At 33.7% G+C, this 16217-nt stretch overlaps 1 protein-coding gene across 1 annotated transcript in view; it reads left to right on the top strand.

Annotated features, from left to right (window-relative positions):
• TMEM41B (transmembrane protein 41B) overlaps positions 1–15929 on the top strand; it is a 27795-nt gene extending 11866 nt beyond the window's left edge. The window contains exons 2-7 of the mRNA XM_010829313.1: positions 1117–1234; positions 3336–3464; positions 9935–10028; positions 10660–10764; positions 11897–12035; positions 13564–15929. Coding sequence (XP_010827615.1) covers positions 1117–1234; positions 3336–3464; positions 9935–10028; positions 10660–10764; positions 11897–12035; positions 13564–13733 — 755 coding nt within the window. The 3' untranslated portion in view covers positions 13734–15929. The remainder of the gene's footprint in view (positions 1–1116; positions 1235–3335; positions 3465–9934; positions 10029–10659; positions 10765–11896; positions 12036–13563) is intronic.
• The last annotated feature ends 288 nt before the right edge of the window (positions 15930–16217 follow it).

Below are 16217 nucleotides of genomic sequence, written 5' to 3'. Positions count from 1 at the left end.
GGAGATCCAACCAGTCCATCCTAAAGGAAATCGGTCCTGAATATTCATTGGAAGGACTGATGCTGAAGCCAAAACTCCAATACTTTGGCCATGTGATGCGAAGAGCTGACTCATTTGAAAATATCCTGACGCTGGGAAGGATTGAGGGCAGGAGGAGAAGAGGACAACAGAGGATAGATGGCTGGATGGCATCACTGACTCGATGGACATGAGTCTGAGTGAACTCTGGGAGTTGGTGGTAGACAGGGAGGCCTGGTGTGCTGCAATTCATGGGGTCGCAAAGAGTCGGACACGACTGGGCGACTGAACCGAACTGAATTATAGTATACATGTTTGTCTCTTAGTCCCGACTGTCATCAGTGTATACATGGGATTATGATAAATGGAGGTAATACAAATTGAGCCACCCTCTCCTGCCTCTTCCCCAGTGATGACTATAAGGTATTCCTGCCTCCTCAGTATTGATTGCTTGCAGTAAAAACACCCTGCTCATTCTGCTTGCAGTATCCTGGCTCTCATTTCATATGGTCATCTTCCATAAGATTTTTTTTTTAAGATAACACTAAGATTACCTTATTGGAGAACACAAACATATTCTCCCATTCTTGGAGTCACAGAGTCACCCAAAATATCTAGGCTTCAGCTGTGTTCTGAAGCCCTTGATATAAACAGAAAGTGTAACATTCACCAGTTGCATTAATCAATCTCCAGGTTCTTTCTTATGAGAGTTGAAGTAACTGCCGCATTAGCTCATTTTTCCTATGAAGCCATTCTGCCTATGCTGTCAGCTCCCAATGTAGATACATAAAATTCCAAGTCAGTGATAGCATTTACAGCAATGCCCTTTTTTCCCCTTTAGCTTATCCACAAATCAGTGCTACAAATTCTGCTATTCTGTTTTTTCATGCTTTTAAAGTGCATGTATCAGTGAGAAGAACTACAGCCAGTTCATAAAACATCAAATATGGTAGTACTTAAAATTTTATGTTACAGTGTTTTGGGCAAAAGTGTGAACAGTTTCTCGGGAGGAAAATCTTTCAGGAAATTATTTACTGGCTCGGAATACTGTCTTCCTTTATATTTATCTTAATTACAACTTTTTGTTTCCCCTTTCAGAGAAAGCCTGTGCAGAAGCTGGCTCAGCAAGAATGTCACTTCTTATATTGGTGTCCATTTTCTTGTCTGCAGCTTTTGTTATGTTTTTGGTATATAAAAATTTTCCTCAGCTTAGTGAGTAAGTATACTAAAAAAAATATATAGAAAATGTCTGTAAGGCATTAAAGTGGATTAAAAGTTTAACTAATTTTAAGCAACAGAACTGTCATGATTGTATATCAGCTCTCATGGTTTGTAGCAAGTTCATATTGACACTGTCTTTAAATACTTCTTTCCAAATATGTCTCTTGATTTTCTGTGCCTGGTTTTTCTAGCTCTTCTCCTCTAAGGCATCTTTCTAATGGCTTTCAAGCAATTTTGGAAAATAAACCACATTAATTTATTGCATTTTATTTTTTTTAATGCTAGTAGTGACTGAGTAAATTTATCTTGCAGTCTAGAATAGAAATTGACCTGCAGTTTGAGAAATACTAATGTTCTTTTTCTCTGCTTTTTCCCTTTTTCCACTCTTGTTTTCTCCCTTCCTACTTTTCCTTGTGGCAGTTTCTGTCTGCCTCTGTCCAGTCCATTTACTTCCCTCCCGCATCTCTGTCTACTGGCCCTTTTTCTGTTCCCTGTTATATAGAAATGATAAGGCTTGAATAAGTACTTTTTGCTGTGAAATGCACCTTGTAAAAAGACTTGTCTATTAGTATACAGCCACAGTTCCTTAGCAAAAACCTTGGGAGTGAGATGTATTTCAGAATTTAGAGCTTTTCTATTTTGGACAGATAACATGGTATAAATCCTATATATTATGTAGTATCTCCAGCAGGGTCTGGGGCAGTACCCCATAATAAAACACATAGAAAAACTTGTATCGTAAAAGACTATAAATAACTTTATATACATGTGGATCAATTTTTGCTGACAAGCTACAAAGAACTTTTGGTTTTCAGTGCTTTTTGAATTTCAGGTAAAAGATTATAGACCTGAGGCATATTTTATGAGGGTGAAATATCTCTGGGTTATTTAACCACAGTAATAACACCCTTGGGTAATCATAGATTATGTGAGAGACTACTAAAATGTAAATAGTTAGACTTTCAACCAGGGCCAGCTTGATGTGGTAATGGATAACTGTGAGATGTGATTTCAAGGCATCAGTGAGTTCCTGTCTCCTCTTAATTTCTTTCATTAATGCTTCCTTATATTTGAAATTTTATAGTTGCACATGTTTATTTTTAATACTTTTAATTTCTTACATGAATGAAAAGGCCTTTGGGAGGATAGCATGTCATTTCATTAATACTAGTGTTGTTCAGTTCTGGATCCTTTCTCATTTTTATCAAAGGAGTAAGAAATAAAGAACTGACTGAAAGAGGGAAAGAATATAGAGTGTAATTTAAGATTGTTTGCTTCCAATCTGTTCTAAGAATTATAACACTTTTATATAATAATATGCTGTTATATAGATCTTCTGTATTCTGCTTATTATTTCTGTGTGTGTAATATGTATGAGATGTATGCATCTCCCCATAAAGTTTAGCTTTTAAACTTATAGAGAAAAACCCTTTTTAGTTTACCTGCTATTTTTATAGGACTTTTAAGAGCTTTCTATCATTGTTCCGTAAGATTAAATTTTTTTATGTAAACAAATGGGCACAATATATGTTAAACACAAAGGTGATTATTTGGGGCTTTTATAAATAGAATATTCAGTTCCAAACAAGGCACCAAATATAAAGTAAAATTAATAGAAAGTAACAAGTGTTTAAGTTTTTATCTGAACTTTAAGCTGGGATACTTAAAGAAAAGATATGAACTGTAAATTCATTGAAATTTATATTTAATTTTGGTTGTAATTAATTATTTACTGTAGCTTATCATGAGAATTACCCAAAATGATGTTTAGTATGTTTTAAATATGCTAACGTCAGTGGTTCATTTCTTAGTTCAAAATTTACTCCAGTGTTTGAGCAAATGCTTTTAACCTTTAATTTGGGTCATCCTGAATTTTCATATGAATTATATATCTCATAAAACTATATTAAAGCATTAAAAGGCAAATGATATATAGACTTTGAAGTTAAATTTTGTGGACTTATACTTAGCATATTACAGATCGAGGCATCAAAATCATTTTGGATAAAACTTCATGTTTTGAACTTGACTTTGATATGATTTATCTTGGCAAATTTCTATTTAAAATTTTTTTCACTTTAATTTTATTTCTTTAGAGAAGAAAGAATGAATATGAAGGTTCCCAGAGATATGGATGATGCCAAGGCTCTAGGAAAAGTTTTATCCAAATATAAGGACACCTTTTATGTACAAGTACTTGTAGCTTATTTTGCTACATATATTTTGTATCCTTTTAACTGAAAAATGTTTTTTAGTTTTATTTAAGAAAAAGGTTTTGAAAGATCTGCTGTTCAGTTATATATAACTTTTTCCTTTTAAAAATTGCTAACGCAGTATAACATTAAAATATTGAAAAGTGAGAATGAAAAAATTCTCATTTTAATCCTGTCTGTTCAACTCAGTTGTCATTTCTGAATATTTACCTGTTTTTCTGTTTTCTGCTTATTTCACTTATCATAAACTTTTTTCTTTCCTTTGTATTATTTAAGATAGTTACTTTATTTAGGATTATTAGTTAATCGATGGTGTAATTTAAATAATAATTTTGAATTAATAGTTACCATACCATAATTTTTAAAAATTCTCTTAGATTTGAAGTTATAGTTTGTATTTAATTTTTTGCTTTTGTAGATACTATGCTATGAATCTTTTGTTCATGATTTTTTTCTTAGTGGTTCTCTTTGTAAAAAAATCCTAACAGGATAATTAGTCATGTAAAAGATATGATTTTTTTTTTTACAGTTCTCAGTATGTATTCCTTTGTTTTATATAGAAATATATGTTATAATTTAACTAGGCAGGAAAATAGCTTTATTCTTTCCACGTATTTTCAAACCACCTGTGCAACTGGTGATTAACCTTCCAATTTGTGGATGTTAGTTTCTAACTTTTGTATCTTTTATTCTAGTCCCGTGTGTTTTCCATATCTTCTTGGGTAATGAAAGACATTAACTCTTGATGTTTGCTTTCCATTTCATCGCTTATTTGTGAAAACCAGAGTGTTAGGCTTGTAGGTTATTTTACACTTATAAACTTTAGCCATAAAATTAAATATTTTCCCCAAAGAAGAAACAAATTTGATTCATCCCTTTCATTTGGAAGACTTTTGTGAACAAGACGTACAGTTTCTATTCACTTTGGAAAATCATCTTTTCTGTCCGGTTTGCCCCCTAGCTTTGGGAGGGATTCATGGCTGAAGGATAAAAGGGTTTCCCACTCATATGGCAAATCAGCCAGTTAGCATAAGTGAATATTGATCATCTATGGGAGAACAAATGTTATAGCCTAGTTGTCTTTAATATTCATATGCAAATTAGTAGGAAAGAATAAAGTGCCTTGTAGAAAGTGAATTGAAAGTATAGGAATAGGTTTGTTACTATAAATACATTGGATAAAAATAAATCATTGGTTAATATTGTCAGTTCAGGTTTGATAACATCTGGTTAACTATTTGCTTAATAATTAATTGTAATGATTCTGCATAGTTTTAGATTTTTTTATAGGATAATGTGTTAATTCCATATTTTCTTATAATTTTCTATTTATTTTACACTTTTGAATCATAAGCTCTGGGTGTTAAAAAGATACTTTTTAAAATTCAGTGTACAGGAGAAGACTTATCTTAGGGTATATAAGGCATATAATTAATAGTACAGTGCTGATTAATAGAAGTATAATGTGACCCACATGCAGTTTTAAAATTTTTTAGTTAGCACATTAGAAAATAACAATTTTAAAAAATATTTATTATAATGATGTTGGCATAGCCTTCTTTTTTTTGGCCAGACAGCATGTGGGAATCTTAGTTTCCCAACCAGGGATTGAATCTGTGTCCCCTGCATTGGAAGCACAGTGTCTTAATCAATGGACCCCCAGAGAAGTCCCCACTAAAATAATCTTAATATATTTTATTTGAACTGAAATGTCAAAAATATCATTTCAAAATGTAACCACATAAAAATTATTAGTATTTCACATTTTTTTTTGGTACCAAGTCTTTGAAATGTGTATATTTCACGCTCATGACACATCTCAGTTCAGACCAGGCACGCTTTAGTGTCTCGTCTTCACAGCACACTTGCCTGGTAGCCATTGTGTTCAGCGTGCAGTACTAGTTCTTTCATTGGTGTTACCTAATTCAAACTCATGTATCTGTTACTTTTTATGTTATAATCACTAGTTTTAACTTAGATTTCATCCATTTAGCCAGGTTTTTTTTTTAAGTACTAATTATATACTAAGTACAGTCTAGTTTAAGTGTTCAAAAGCAAAAACAACTGTTTCCGTCTGGAATAATGAGAATTATGGGTAGAGATATAGTACAGTCATTCTAGACACAGCAAGTCTAGAGCAGGGCTTATAAGCACAGGGCATGGTAAGGAAGTGATCAGTAGTCCAGTTTTGTTGGTGTATAGGAAGTGAGAAGGGGAGGATTTGAGAAATAAGTTTAGAAAGATAGGCTGGACGTTGCACTCAGATTGTAGAGGACTTTGAGTACTAGGCTAAGGAATTTAGAATATTATTTGGTATTGGATAGTCATTGAGGACTTTTGAGCTGTGGATAACAATAGAAAGGATATCTTTAAAAACTAATAAAAATGTTTACCTGTGGGGGAGAGAGAGATGAAACAGTGATGGAAGTGGAACTTCCTCAAGTGTACTTCATTGTGTAAAGTTGACTTTAGAACCAAGTAAATAATTTCACACAGGTATAAAATCAACTAAATCAAAATGAAAAAAGAAACAAGAATCTTTAAATCTAAAGTACCCTCACACCCGTTAAGATGGCTACTAATCAAAAAAACAAGCAAAAATCCCAGAAAGTCACAAGTGTTGGTGAGGATGTGAAGAAATTGAAACCCCTGTGCACTGTTGATGGGAGTGTAAAACAGTGTGGCTACTATGAAGAACAATATGATGTTACCTCAAAAAATTAAAAACAAGATTCAGCAGTCCCATTTCTGAGTATATACCTGAAAAATTGAAAGCGGGGTCTCAAGAGATATTCGTATACTCATGTTCATAGCAACATTATTCATAATAGCCAAAAAATGGAAGCAACTCAAGTGTTCTTTAACCAATGAATGGATAAACAAAGTTTGCTATGTACATGCAATGGAATATTATCAGCTTTAAAAGGAAGGAAATTTTGAAACATGTTACAACATAGATGAACTTTAAGGATATTATGCTGAGTGAAATAAACCAGTCACAAAGACATGCTGTATGATTCCACTCACATGAAAAGTGGGCTTCCCTGGTGGCTCAGATGGCAAAGAATCCACCTACAGTGTGGGAGACCTGGGTTCAATCCCTGGGTTGGGAAGATCCCCTGGAGGAGGGCATGGCAACCCACTCCAGTATTCTTGCTTGGAGAATCCCCATGGACAGAGGATCGTGGCGGGCTGCAGTCCATGGGGTTGCAAAGAGTCGGACACGACTCAGTGACTGGGCACATGCGTAAGAGTAGCCCCAATTCATAGGGACTGAAAGTGAAAGAATGGTTGTCAGAGGGGTGGGGGAGGAAGGAATGGGTTCTGGAGATTGCTTTCACAACAGTGTGAAAGTACTTAATGCTACTGAACCATACATTAAAAATGGTTAAGATGGTAAATTTTACGTTCAGTATATTTTAACAAAAAAAAATAATCTAAAGCAAAATGAAATAAATTTAACGATATATTGAGTTGATATGGATTTGGGTATCAAGAGGAATTAGTTATATCCTTGAAAAAACTAATTTGGTTATGTGTCCCTTCTGGGATAAATCTTAAGGACAAAAAAAAATTAGAAAGAAATCTTAAACTCTTTTCAGTTGTATTGTTCTGAAATTTAAAAATATGTAATACTAATGGTTTCCTGCATTGCAGTTGAATTCTTTAGTGTCTGAGCCACCAGGAAAGCCCATATATGCACACATACATATATATGTGTGTATATATATTAATATGTAAGGAAATAGCTAATTTTGCTATGGTATTAAGAACCAAGATTTTTCAGTGTTAGAGAAAAAAATACACAATCCATACAGAGCTGGGAAATTAAGGTCAAATTATATCCCTGTGCACAGAAAATGGCTTTGTTACTACAAGATAAATGACAGAGGAACAATATATATAAATATATGTATGTATAGCTGCTTCACTTTACTGTGCAGCAGGAACTAATGCAGCATTGTAGATGAACTGCATGCCTGCGTGCTCAGTTGCTTAATCGTGTCCAACTCTTTGAGACCCCATGGACTGTAACCTGTCAGGCTCCCCTGTCCATTGGATGTCCAAGCAAGAATACTGCAGTGGGTTGCCACTTCCTCCTCCAGGGGATCTTACAGACCCAAGGATCAAACCCATGTTTCCTGCATTGGCATGCAGATTTTTTACTACTGAGCCACTGGGGAAGTCCCTGTAAATCAGGTGTATGCCAACAAAGATTAATCTTAAAAAATGACAAAGGAACATATTAAACCACCCTAAGGAATACAATAGGCAAAATTCAAAAAGTGGTAAATTCTACAAATGACCTGCTGCTGCTGCTGCTAAGTCACGTCAGTCGTGTCTGACTCTGTGCGACCCCATAGACAGCAGCCCACCAGGCTCCTCTGTCCCTGGGATTCTCCAGGCAAGAACACTGGAGTGGGTTGCCATTTCCTTCTCCAATGCATGAAAGGGAAAAGTGAAAGTGAAGTCGCTCAGTGGTATCCGACTCTTCGCAACCCCATGGACTGCAGCCCGCAAGGCTCCTCCGTCCATGGGAGTTTCCAGACAAGAGTACTGGGGTGGGTCGCCAGTGCCTTCTCCACAAATGACCTAATTACTTCAATAAGTAAATTGCAAGGGGAAAAAAAAATCTGTATTTATTTGCTAATAGTGAGCAAATACCATGTGTGGACCGCTTTCATTCCTGATTTGAACAAACCAACTGTCAAAAAAAAAAAGGCATGTGGGAATTGTGAACACACTAAATAGCTACTTAGACCAATTGGAAGTTATAGTTAATTTCTGACAATGTTATTATAGTTGTGTTAAGAAAAGAAATCCTTATCTTTTAAAGGTATTAAAGTAGTTGTAATGGTATGTCTGGGATTTGCTTCAATCTAATTGCGTGTAAGGGCTACAGAGAAAGCAAGATTGGTTGTATGTTAATTGTTAAAACTGTGTATGGGTATATAGTACTAGTTTCTCATCTTTCATATGTGTTTGAGACTTTCCATTAAAAGATTCTAAAGAGCCCTGAAATAAATAAGTGTAATTTTTAAACTTTTTAGTGGAGGTATCTAATAAACAGCTGGGAAATTTGAGAGTGGTAAGAGAATTCAAAATTGTAGATTCAGATGACCATATACTTGAAGCCACGTGTGCGTCCATATACGTGGAAGTAGCTGAATTTATCAAAAGTGAGAGGAGATGGATTTAACAATCTCCAGATTTGAGGGTAAGGAGAAGGAAAAAGCTAGAGAAGGAATGATCTGTAATATCGAAAAATACAGTTCACTGGAGGTGAGTTTCATATTAAAGGATATCTAATCTTATGCTGCTGCTGCTGCTGCTAAGTCACTTCAGTCGTGTCTGACTCTGTGTGACCCCATAGATGGCAGCCTACCAGGCCCCCCCGTCCCTGGGATTTTCCAGGCAAGAGTACTGGAGTGGGGTGCCATTGCCTTCTCCGAATCTTATGCAGGAATTACTAAAAAATTCTTACTAAGAAAAAGTCATTACTTTCAGCCAGAAGGAGGTTTCAGTAGAGTGGCGGATGGGTAAGCCAGGTGGCAAGGGACATGGAGAGAATCTAAGGCAGTGAAGATGAGAGAGGAAATAGCTGGATAGGATACCTTGCTCAAGGAAAAAGCCCAGGTTTTCTTTAGTTTATAGGCATCTGAATAGTTTTATGCAGGAGGAATCTGTCAAAGAGCAAGAAGTTAAAGAACCCAGGAAGAAGGAGATTGAAACAAAAATAAGAGTAAAGTGCAAACTAGAGGGAACAAACAGGTTGAGTGAAGATACAAATTTTAAAGTACAGAGATGTTGAAGGAATTCACTCTTTCTGACTTGTAAGTAAATCATGTTATGGTTGATGCAGAGGTGCAGGCCCAAACTAGGAATCAGAGAAGTAGAAAAAAGATCTAATTTAAAAATAAGACTTGTTTGTAACTTTACTATCTTTTGTGACCCTTGTCCTTTTTTTAATGAGTAGTAAGTTGAGGTAAATGTCCACACATTGAATTAGGCATAGTAAATCTTCTGTGTACCTGTGTGTCTACAGAAATCATGTTTCCTAAAAGTATTTGAGAGTAAAAATCCAATGTATTTAGAGAAGTATATTATTTACAAGGTTACTGAAGACCTTTTCTGTTCTCTTCTTCTTTTTTTCTGTGTCCCTGTTCCCCTAAAGTGCCTAGTTCTTCTCTGTCCGGTACACATTCGGCATTTGTCTTGGTTTTCTCTTAGTAACGCACTCTAATTAGCATTGATTTCTGATAATGTTAGTAAATTGTAAGCTCCAAGTTACAGGTATTACAACTGAGTAATCGTGTGTTTTTTAAACTTGGGGTGTAATTTCACTTAATTTTTTAATAATGAAATATGGATATAATCTTATTAACATAACTTCTGCACTGATGCTTTTTTTCTGGACTGTTGGATTTGTGGTTGAAAAATCCATTTAATTATGTTTTAATCCTTAACTTAGAAGTTAACAGCTTGCAAACATTTGCTATTCCGGGCTCTATATTTCTCAGTATACTCTCAGGGTTCCTTTATCCCTTTCCACTAGCCTTATTTCTTGTTTGTTTGGTAAGTATTTAAAATTAAATTGGGAGGCTAGAAAAAAATAACTTTAAATAGAATGATGGAATGATGATGGCATTCTAGTCTCTGGAAGCATAAACTTAATTAGTTTTAAGAGCTGTTTAATGTTAAAGTAATAATTGTCCCTCCATAAGGAGATGTTATAGTTTGTCTCTTTTCTAGAACAGGGATATCACAGACTTAATTGCATTTATAGGCTCTGTTCTAGCCTTTGCTTCCAGTACTGTTTTGTAATTCAAACAGTCCAAGAACGTTGTTGGTGGGCACAAGGAGTTAAGTCCCAATGGGGGTGGTGTTTTCAGGCATAGCAATTGAAAACATATTGGCTCTTGAGGTTTTATTCATAGGCTAATGGCTAACGTGAACTATTTGGATATAGTCTGTAAGTTTAATCACAAGTTCCAGTTTGTTTTAGCTGGTCTCATTTTAGTTATAATTTGGTGAGAGAAAGGACTGGATTAGATGGGTTCTTGCTCTCTGCATTAGAGGTGTTATGCAAAGTAACCTCCCTGTACCCCAAAAGAAAGAAACTAGTTGAGTTTTGCCTTAGAGGAATATATCCATGTGAGTAAGATGGAAAAGTACAAAATGCTTATGAGTTTTTGTTATTTTCTAGTGTTCTGGACTTGGTGCTTCATTCTGCTATATGCTCTCCTATTTAGTTGGGAGGCCAGTTGTATATAAATACCTAACGGAGAAAGCAGTAAAATGGTCACAGCAGGTAAACATGTATTTTTAAATTATTTGATGTAATTCTTTGGCTACTTGGGAGGTCAGTGTATAATATCTACATAAATGAACTCAGACTCAGAGCTTTGATAAAAATAATCTTTTGTCCAAAATAAAATTAAGTGGTAGGCAAATAATGAATGTTAAGAATTTCAAATATGAAGTTTTTGTGTCTATAACAGTAAATTCTGTATTCCTAGTAAGTTTAGTCAGAGCAGAAAAATCAAAGTGTCAATGTAAAGGCATCCATGTATTTAAACACCTCACTTGTGTTGATGCAGGATGCTGTCAGTGGGTCTCTGAAAAGCTTGGATCAGCCAACTCCTTTAATGCATTTCATTAGTGGGAAGAACTGTTATCTTCTGTTAGGATCTCTGCAAAGACTACCACTGATAAATATTGATATAAACACTACTACACAGGAAAGTCTAACATAGTGTTTCTAAGAAAAAAGCAGAAGAAACAGATTATTAAATCAGAGAAATTTTAGATATTTGCCCCTTTGTTTTATAGGTTAGGAAATTAAGAGAAATTAAGCATTTTGCCCCAAATCAAAATCATTATTTATATAGCAAGATCTAGGAAGTATAAACTGCATTCAGTGCTTTTATTTAATCAGCTGAATGTTTCCATTTGCTTATTTAATCTCATTTATCAGTGATGAATGTGAAGTAAATTGTAATAACAAAGGTTATCTGAAATTTTTTTAAAAAGTGGAGGCTAGGTTTATTGATGTACTATACTAGCCCTTCCTTTATAGGAAGTTAAAGGCATTAAAAAGTTGACCGTTGGATATCTTATACATAGTTATAAATTTAATTTTGCCTTTTTAGGTTTAAAATGTTGTTGAGCCATATTATCTGGCTGATGTAGAACCGTCTTTAATAGTGTAACATTATGCTGTAAGCACAATCATAAAAACTTTCATCTGATGTTATTTAGCTCTGATAATGAACATTTGATGACTAGTTCATTGTCATTTCCAAATTCCTTTTTTGATAATTTCTGTTGGGTAAATGCTGAGCTATCAGGGATAAGAATTTGAAATAAGGTATTTTATAATAAGCAGTTTATTTTCAGGATTGGCTTTGTCTTCAAACTGATTTGTTTCTTTCTTGTCACAGGTTGAACGTCACAGAGAACATCTCATTAACTACATTATATTTTTGAGAATAACACCATTTCTGCCTAATTGGTTTATTAATATTACATCTCCTGTGATAAATGTGCCCTTGAAAGTCTTCTTTATTGGCACTTTTCTAGGTAAGGCCAAGGCCTCTCGTTCTTTTGATCCCATAAGTGTAATATTATTTTATAAAATCCAAAAGTACCCCACTAAGATTTTTTTCCCACTTTTATGGAGAACCTGCTAAGACTTTTATCTTTGTCTATGAATTCATGCACGTTACAGAACTCATTGTGTACATGTCTAGCCATGTCCAGCTGGGGTAGGTTTATATAACTGGTGGTCACAGAGCCTGGTCTGTGTAAATTAATGTTCAGAATTGTTTGTTGGATTGTGTTGATTTACATCTTTTTTGTTACTTTTTAAAAATAAGAGCACTGTCTGCTGGATATTCTTTTAGTCATACAGAATTATGCAGGACTTCTTAACTCCGTTCTCTCCCTCAGTGGAGAGAAAAAAAAATGAAAGTGCCTCTTTTGAGTACTTTCTCCTTTGTCTGCTAATCAGGTACTTAAATAATGAACTTTAATTTTCGATAAAGAATTGATCCTATCTTTCTTTTTATTGACATAGTACTCATTATGGGCATTACCAAAAGTATAGGGGAAATAAGGCTCAACAAAAAGATTCTTGCTTTTGAGGAGCTAACACCTAGTTTTGAAATTAATCAGTGGACATAAAGATTCATTTATGTATTTTGTGAATTCTGGTAGTTCTTTCACTAAGAATATTCTGTGTTTCTTTTGAAGTTAAGTTGAATTGTTTAGATATCAACAAAATGAGCAGATTCCTCAAGTGTTGAGTGTGTATTACATTAAACCTTTAAGTTAATACTTAATTTTTTTGCTACTTTTAGAAGAATTCATAGACAAAGCTGAAAGTCTTAGGTTCTCCATAAAAGTGGCAAAAATATCTTAGTGGGGGTACTTTTGGATTTTGTAAAATAATATTTCATTTATGGGATCAGAAGAGAGAGTTTTTGTACTGTCTCTTTATTTTACAGATGAAATACCTAGAGATAAAATTAACTTCAGCTTTGGCTAAAGTAATTTTTCCAGTTCTGATTTTTAATAAAATATGGTTGTTTCACCATTCTTTTGTATAAAGTGCCCTTTTTACTCATATATTTTGAGTATCTTTCTATTTCTGAGTATCTCCTACCACTCATTTTTATTTTAAATGTACTCTGTCAAGAGTGAATGAAAACTTACTCAATCTTATTTTCAACGATGGAGGTTTTTTCCCAGATTTTTAAATTATAATTCTTAGATGAACATCCTTGAGACCAGATCTTTGCTTATATACATTAGTATCTCCTAAAGTTGAAATTGGAGAATCATAGCACATTTCTTTTTTTAAGGCTGTTGATCAATTTTGTAAAATTATTTTCTGGAAACTTTCCTTGGGTTTTTTAATTCAATATCCTTAAGAGGTGATTATGAAAAATTGAATTCTTTATATGGAAATAAACTTGAGGGGCTTTAAATTAAAAGTTAAAAAAATGTAAGTCACTGTATTCTTACAAGAAATTTTATACACACAGAATTTTAATTTTTAACGAGAATTGATTGTTTTTCTAATGTATGTTTTTACTTTTCATTTTAGGTGTCGCACCTCCCTCTTTTGTAGCAATTAAGGCAGGAACAACACTATACCAGCTTACAACAGCAGGGGAAGCTGTTTCCTGGAACTCAGTATTTGTTCTAATGATTTTGGCTCTTCTTTCTATTCTGCCAGCCATCTTCCAGAAAAAACTAAAGCAGAAATTTGAGTGAATAATCCTCTGGGTTTTAATTTAACCATCATCATCATCATCATCTCAGGATTGGCAGGTTTATGTGTTACAATCACCTCTTCAGTAATTGGAACAGGAGTTTGTAAAATAAAATATCTTATCAGATGGTTAAAATAATGCATTTAAGTGGCAAAGGAGAGAAGAAAGTAAAAGTGGAAATTGGTATAGCATGAAAAGTGCTGTCAGTAGTTATGATAGACATCTCCTAAATTACTGTTCCAAGACTGTAGGTATTAAACATAGCAGGATAGTAGGAAATTCTTGACCCAGCTGATTAATTCAGTTTAATATATTTCATGAGCTTGCCGTAAATAGTTACCCTTGACTCGATAATTTATCTGTTCAGTACTATAGCTAAAATAGGAAAAGCAAATACAAAGTTCAAAAACAAAGATATAGTATTGCTATTCTGACTAATGTCAAGCCTTTTTTGAGAGCATAAACTTGAAAACTAAAGCTCAAAAGAGATTTACATTTTCCTCCTCTTTTTACCTTTGAGACAATAGACTTGTTTAGAAGTCGCATCTTCAGTGGACTACTGAATTTGGAAAAGATATCAAGTTATGTCTATTTGGTGAACTTTATTTTTATCTTCTGTTCTAGATTATCATGGATTAGTCTGAAATTTAAAATTCTGACCAGTCTATTTTCATCTTTTTTTTTCCAGTTTTCAAAATATTTACACTGTGCATATACAAAAATTCCAATTACATGATAATTGTATCATATTGGTGTTGATAATTTATATTCAGATAATATTTTATTACATGGTTCCCCTTTACTGTCTCAAGAGGGGATCAAAAAAGCAAACATTCAAAGTATGCAGTTTTTAGATGTTAGATTAATTATATTACTTAATATTTTGAAACAGAAGCAGTGGCAGCATAACACTTAAGTAGTTGAACATAGTTTATTTGTTCCAATGACTGTAACATTTATCACATTTATTTATTAATCTGGTCATTAAAGTATGTATGATGTAATTATCCTTTTTATGCATGATACATAAGAATGCCTTGTTTCATTTCTCTATTGATGGCTTTATTGTTTGGGGCTGCTTTTGATTAATGCAGTTTCCCTATTGAGGGTTTTTACTTTTTATATCTCAAAGTAAAATTAAATTCTCATATGGTAACTACTATATTTAAATAGTCCTGGAAAACCCAAACAGCTTTTTGCTGCTTGCTTAATGGTAACACCCTCGATTCCTCGATTCTAAGATGTGAAATACTCGGTCAGTTTTGCCTTCACCCAAGACTGTCATGTTGAAAAGTACTTTAGCTGTGGAAGAAATCCTTGTATGTTTTTATTGTGACAGGTATGATCAGCCTCAAAGCCTGTTTCTACTGTATAATGTGGACTGATTATTTTTTCTATCACAGTATTAACAAATGGATTTATTGTAAATACAAAGAAAATATATTCATTAATATACTATTCTTATGTCACCTGGCCTTTTGTGTGAAATTATTTATTGTTATTTCTAGCAAGGTTTTCTTCCTTTCTTATTGACCAGAGACTGATAAAGCTTTCGTTATTTTTACAAGCAAACTTAAAACATAGCCTTTTTGGACAAAGCTCACTAAATATTACTGTATAAAATGTAATTGAGTAAATTTTTATCAGACTTTTAAAAATAAAAGTAAGCATATGGACTCAGGAGCAGCCTATTTACTCCATTATGTATATGTACTTACTCTATTCTCAGAGTATTTTCCTTATTCTTATCATTGATCTTTTCCCTTTCCTAATTGTTTTTTCTGTTAGGAAACTGTAGCTGTCACTTAAGGTGGGGTATATTTTCTTCTCCCAAGAGAATATCCAGTCTTTCCACATTCATCATCATTGACTGTCAAGAAAGAGCCTTCTGCAGGCTGTACCCTAAATGCAGTTGATGGCCAATATTCATGGATTAACAGACTTGGCCTGATGCCAGATGTAGATTCAAGCTTCAACCACATCTTGAAGACAGTTGCATAGTAATAAGCACCAGAGAGCATGTGAATAGTGAGGAGGCCAGCAAACTAACTAGGGAAGTTGACTTAGTGAGACTGCTCCTTCTTAGTTAATGGTCTCTGTCTGGAAGTCTATTAACTTTGAGTGTAATATTTCTAAGGTATTTAATAAATGTAAATTAAAATGTAAGAAGAATAAATTGTACTGAAAAAACCTCAAATATAGCACTTGGGATTTATTTCATGTAAGTATTTATATTGAACAAAAATATTCTTTTGAAATTCTGATGCACATTTTCACCTCTAAGAACAAAGAAAAAAAATTTTAAACCTTTAATTTTTATAGTTGGCTTTTGAGAATCTTAAAGCATTTAAATTTTAAATTGTAGAGGTAAGTACAAGTAAACATTTATATAAGTGGTATATGTAATGATTTCTCTATAAAGCCATCTTTTTAAAGTTCTCTTTGGCTTTTTGAAAATGAGTAGAATAAGTCAAAAGGGCTGAAA

Source organism: Bison bison, unplaced genomic scaffold, assembly GCF_000754665.1.
Source record: "Bison bison bison isolate TAMUID 2011002044 unplaced genomic scaffold, Bison_UMD1.0 scf7180017864503, whole genome shotgun sequence".
Taxonomy (NCBI): domain Eukaryota; kingdom Metazoa; phylum Chordata; class Mammalia; order Artiodactyla; family Bovidae; genus Bison; species Bison bison.
The sequence above is the reverse complement of the archived record's forward strand: the minus strand, read 5'-3'. Positions and strand labels throughout refer to the sequence as shown.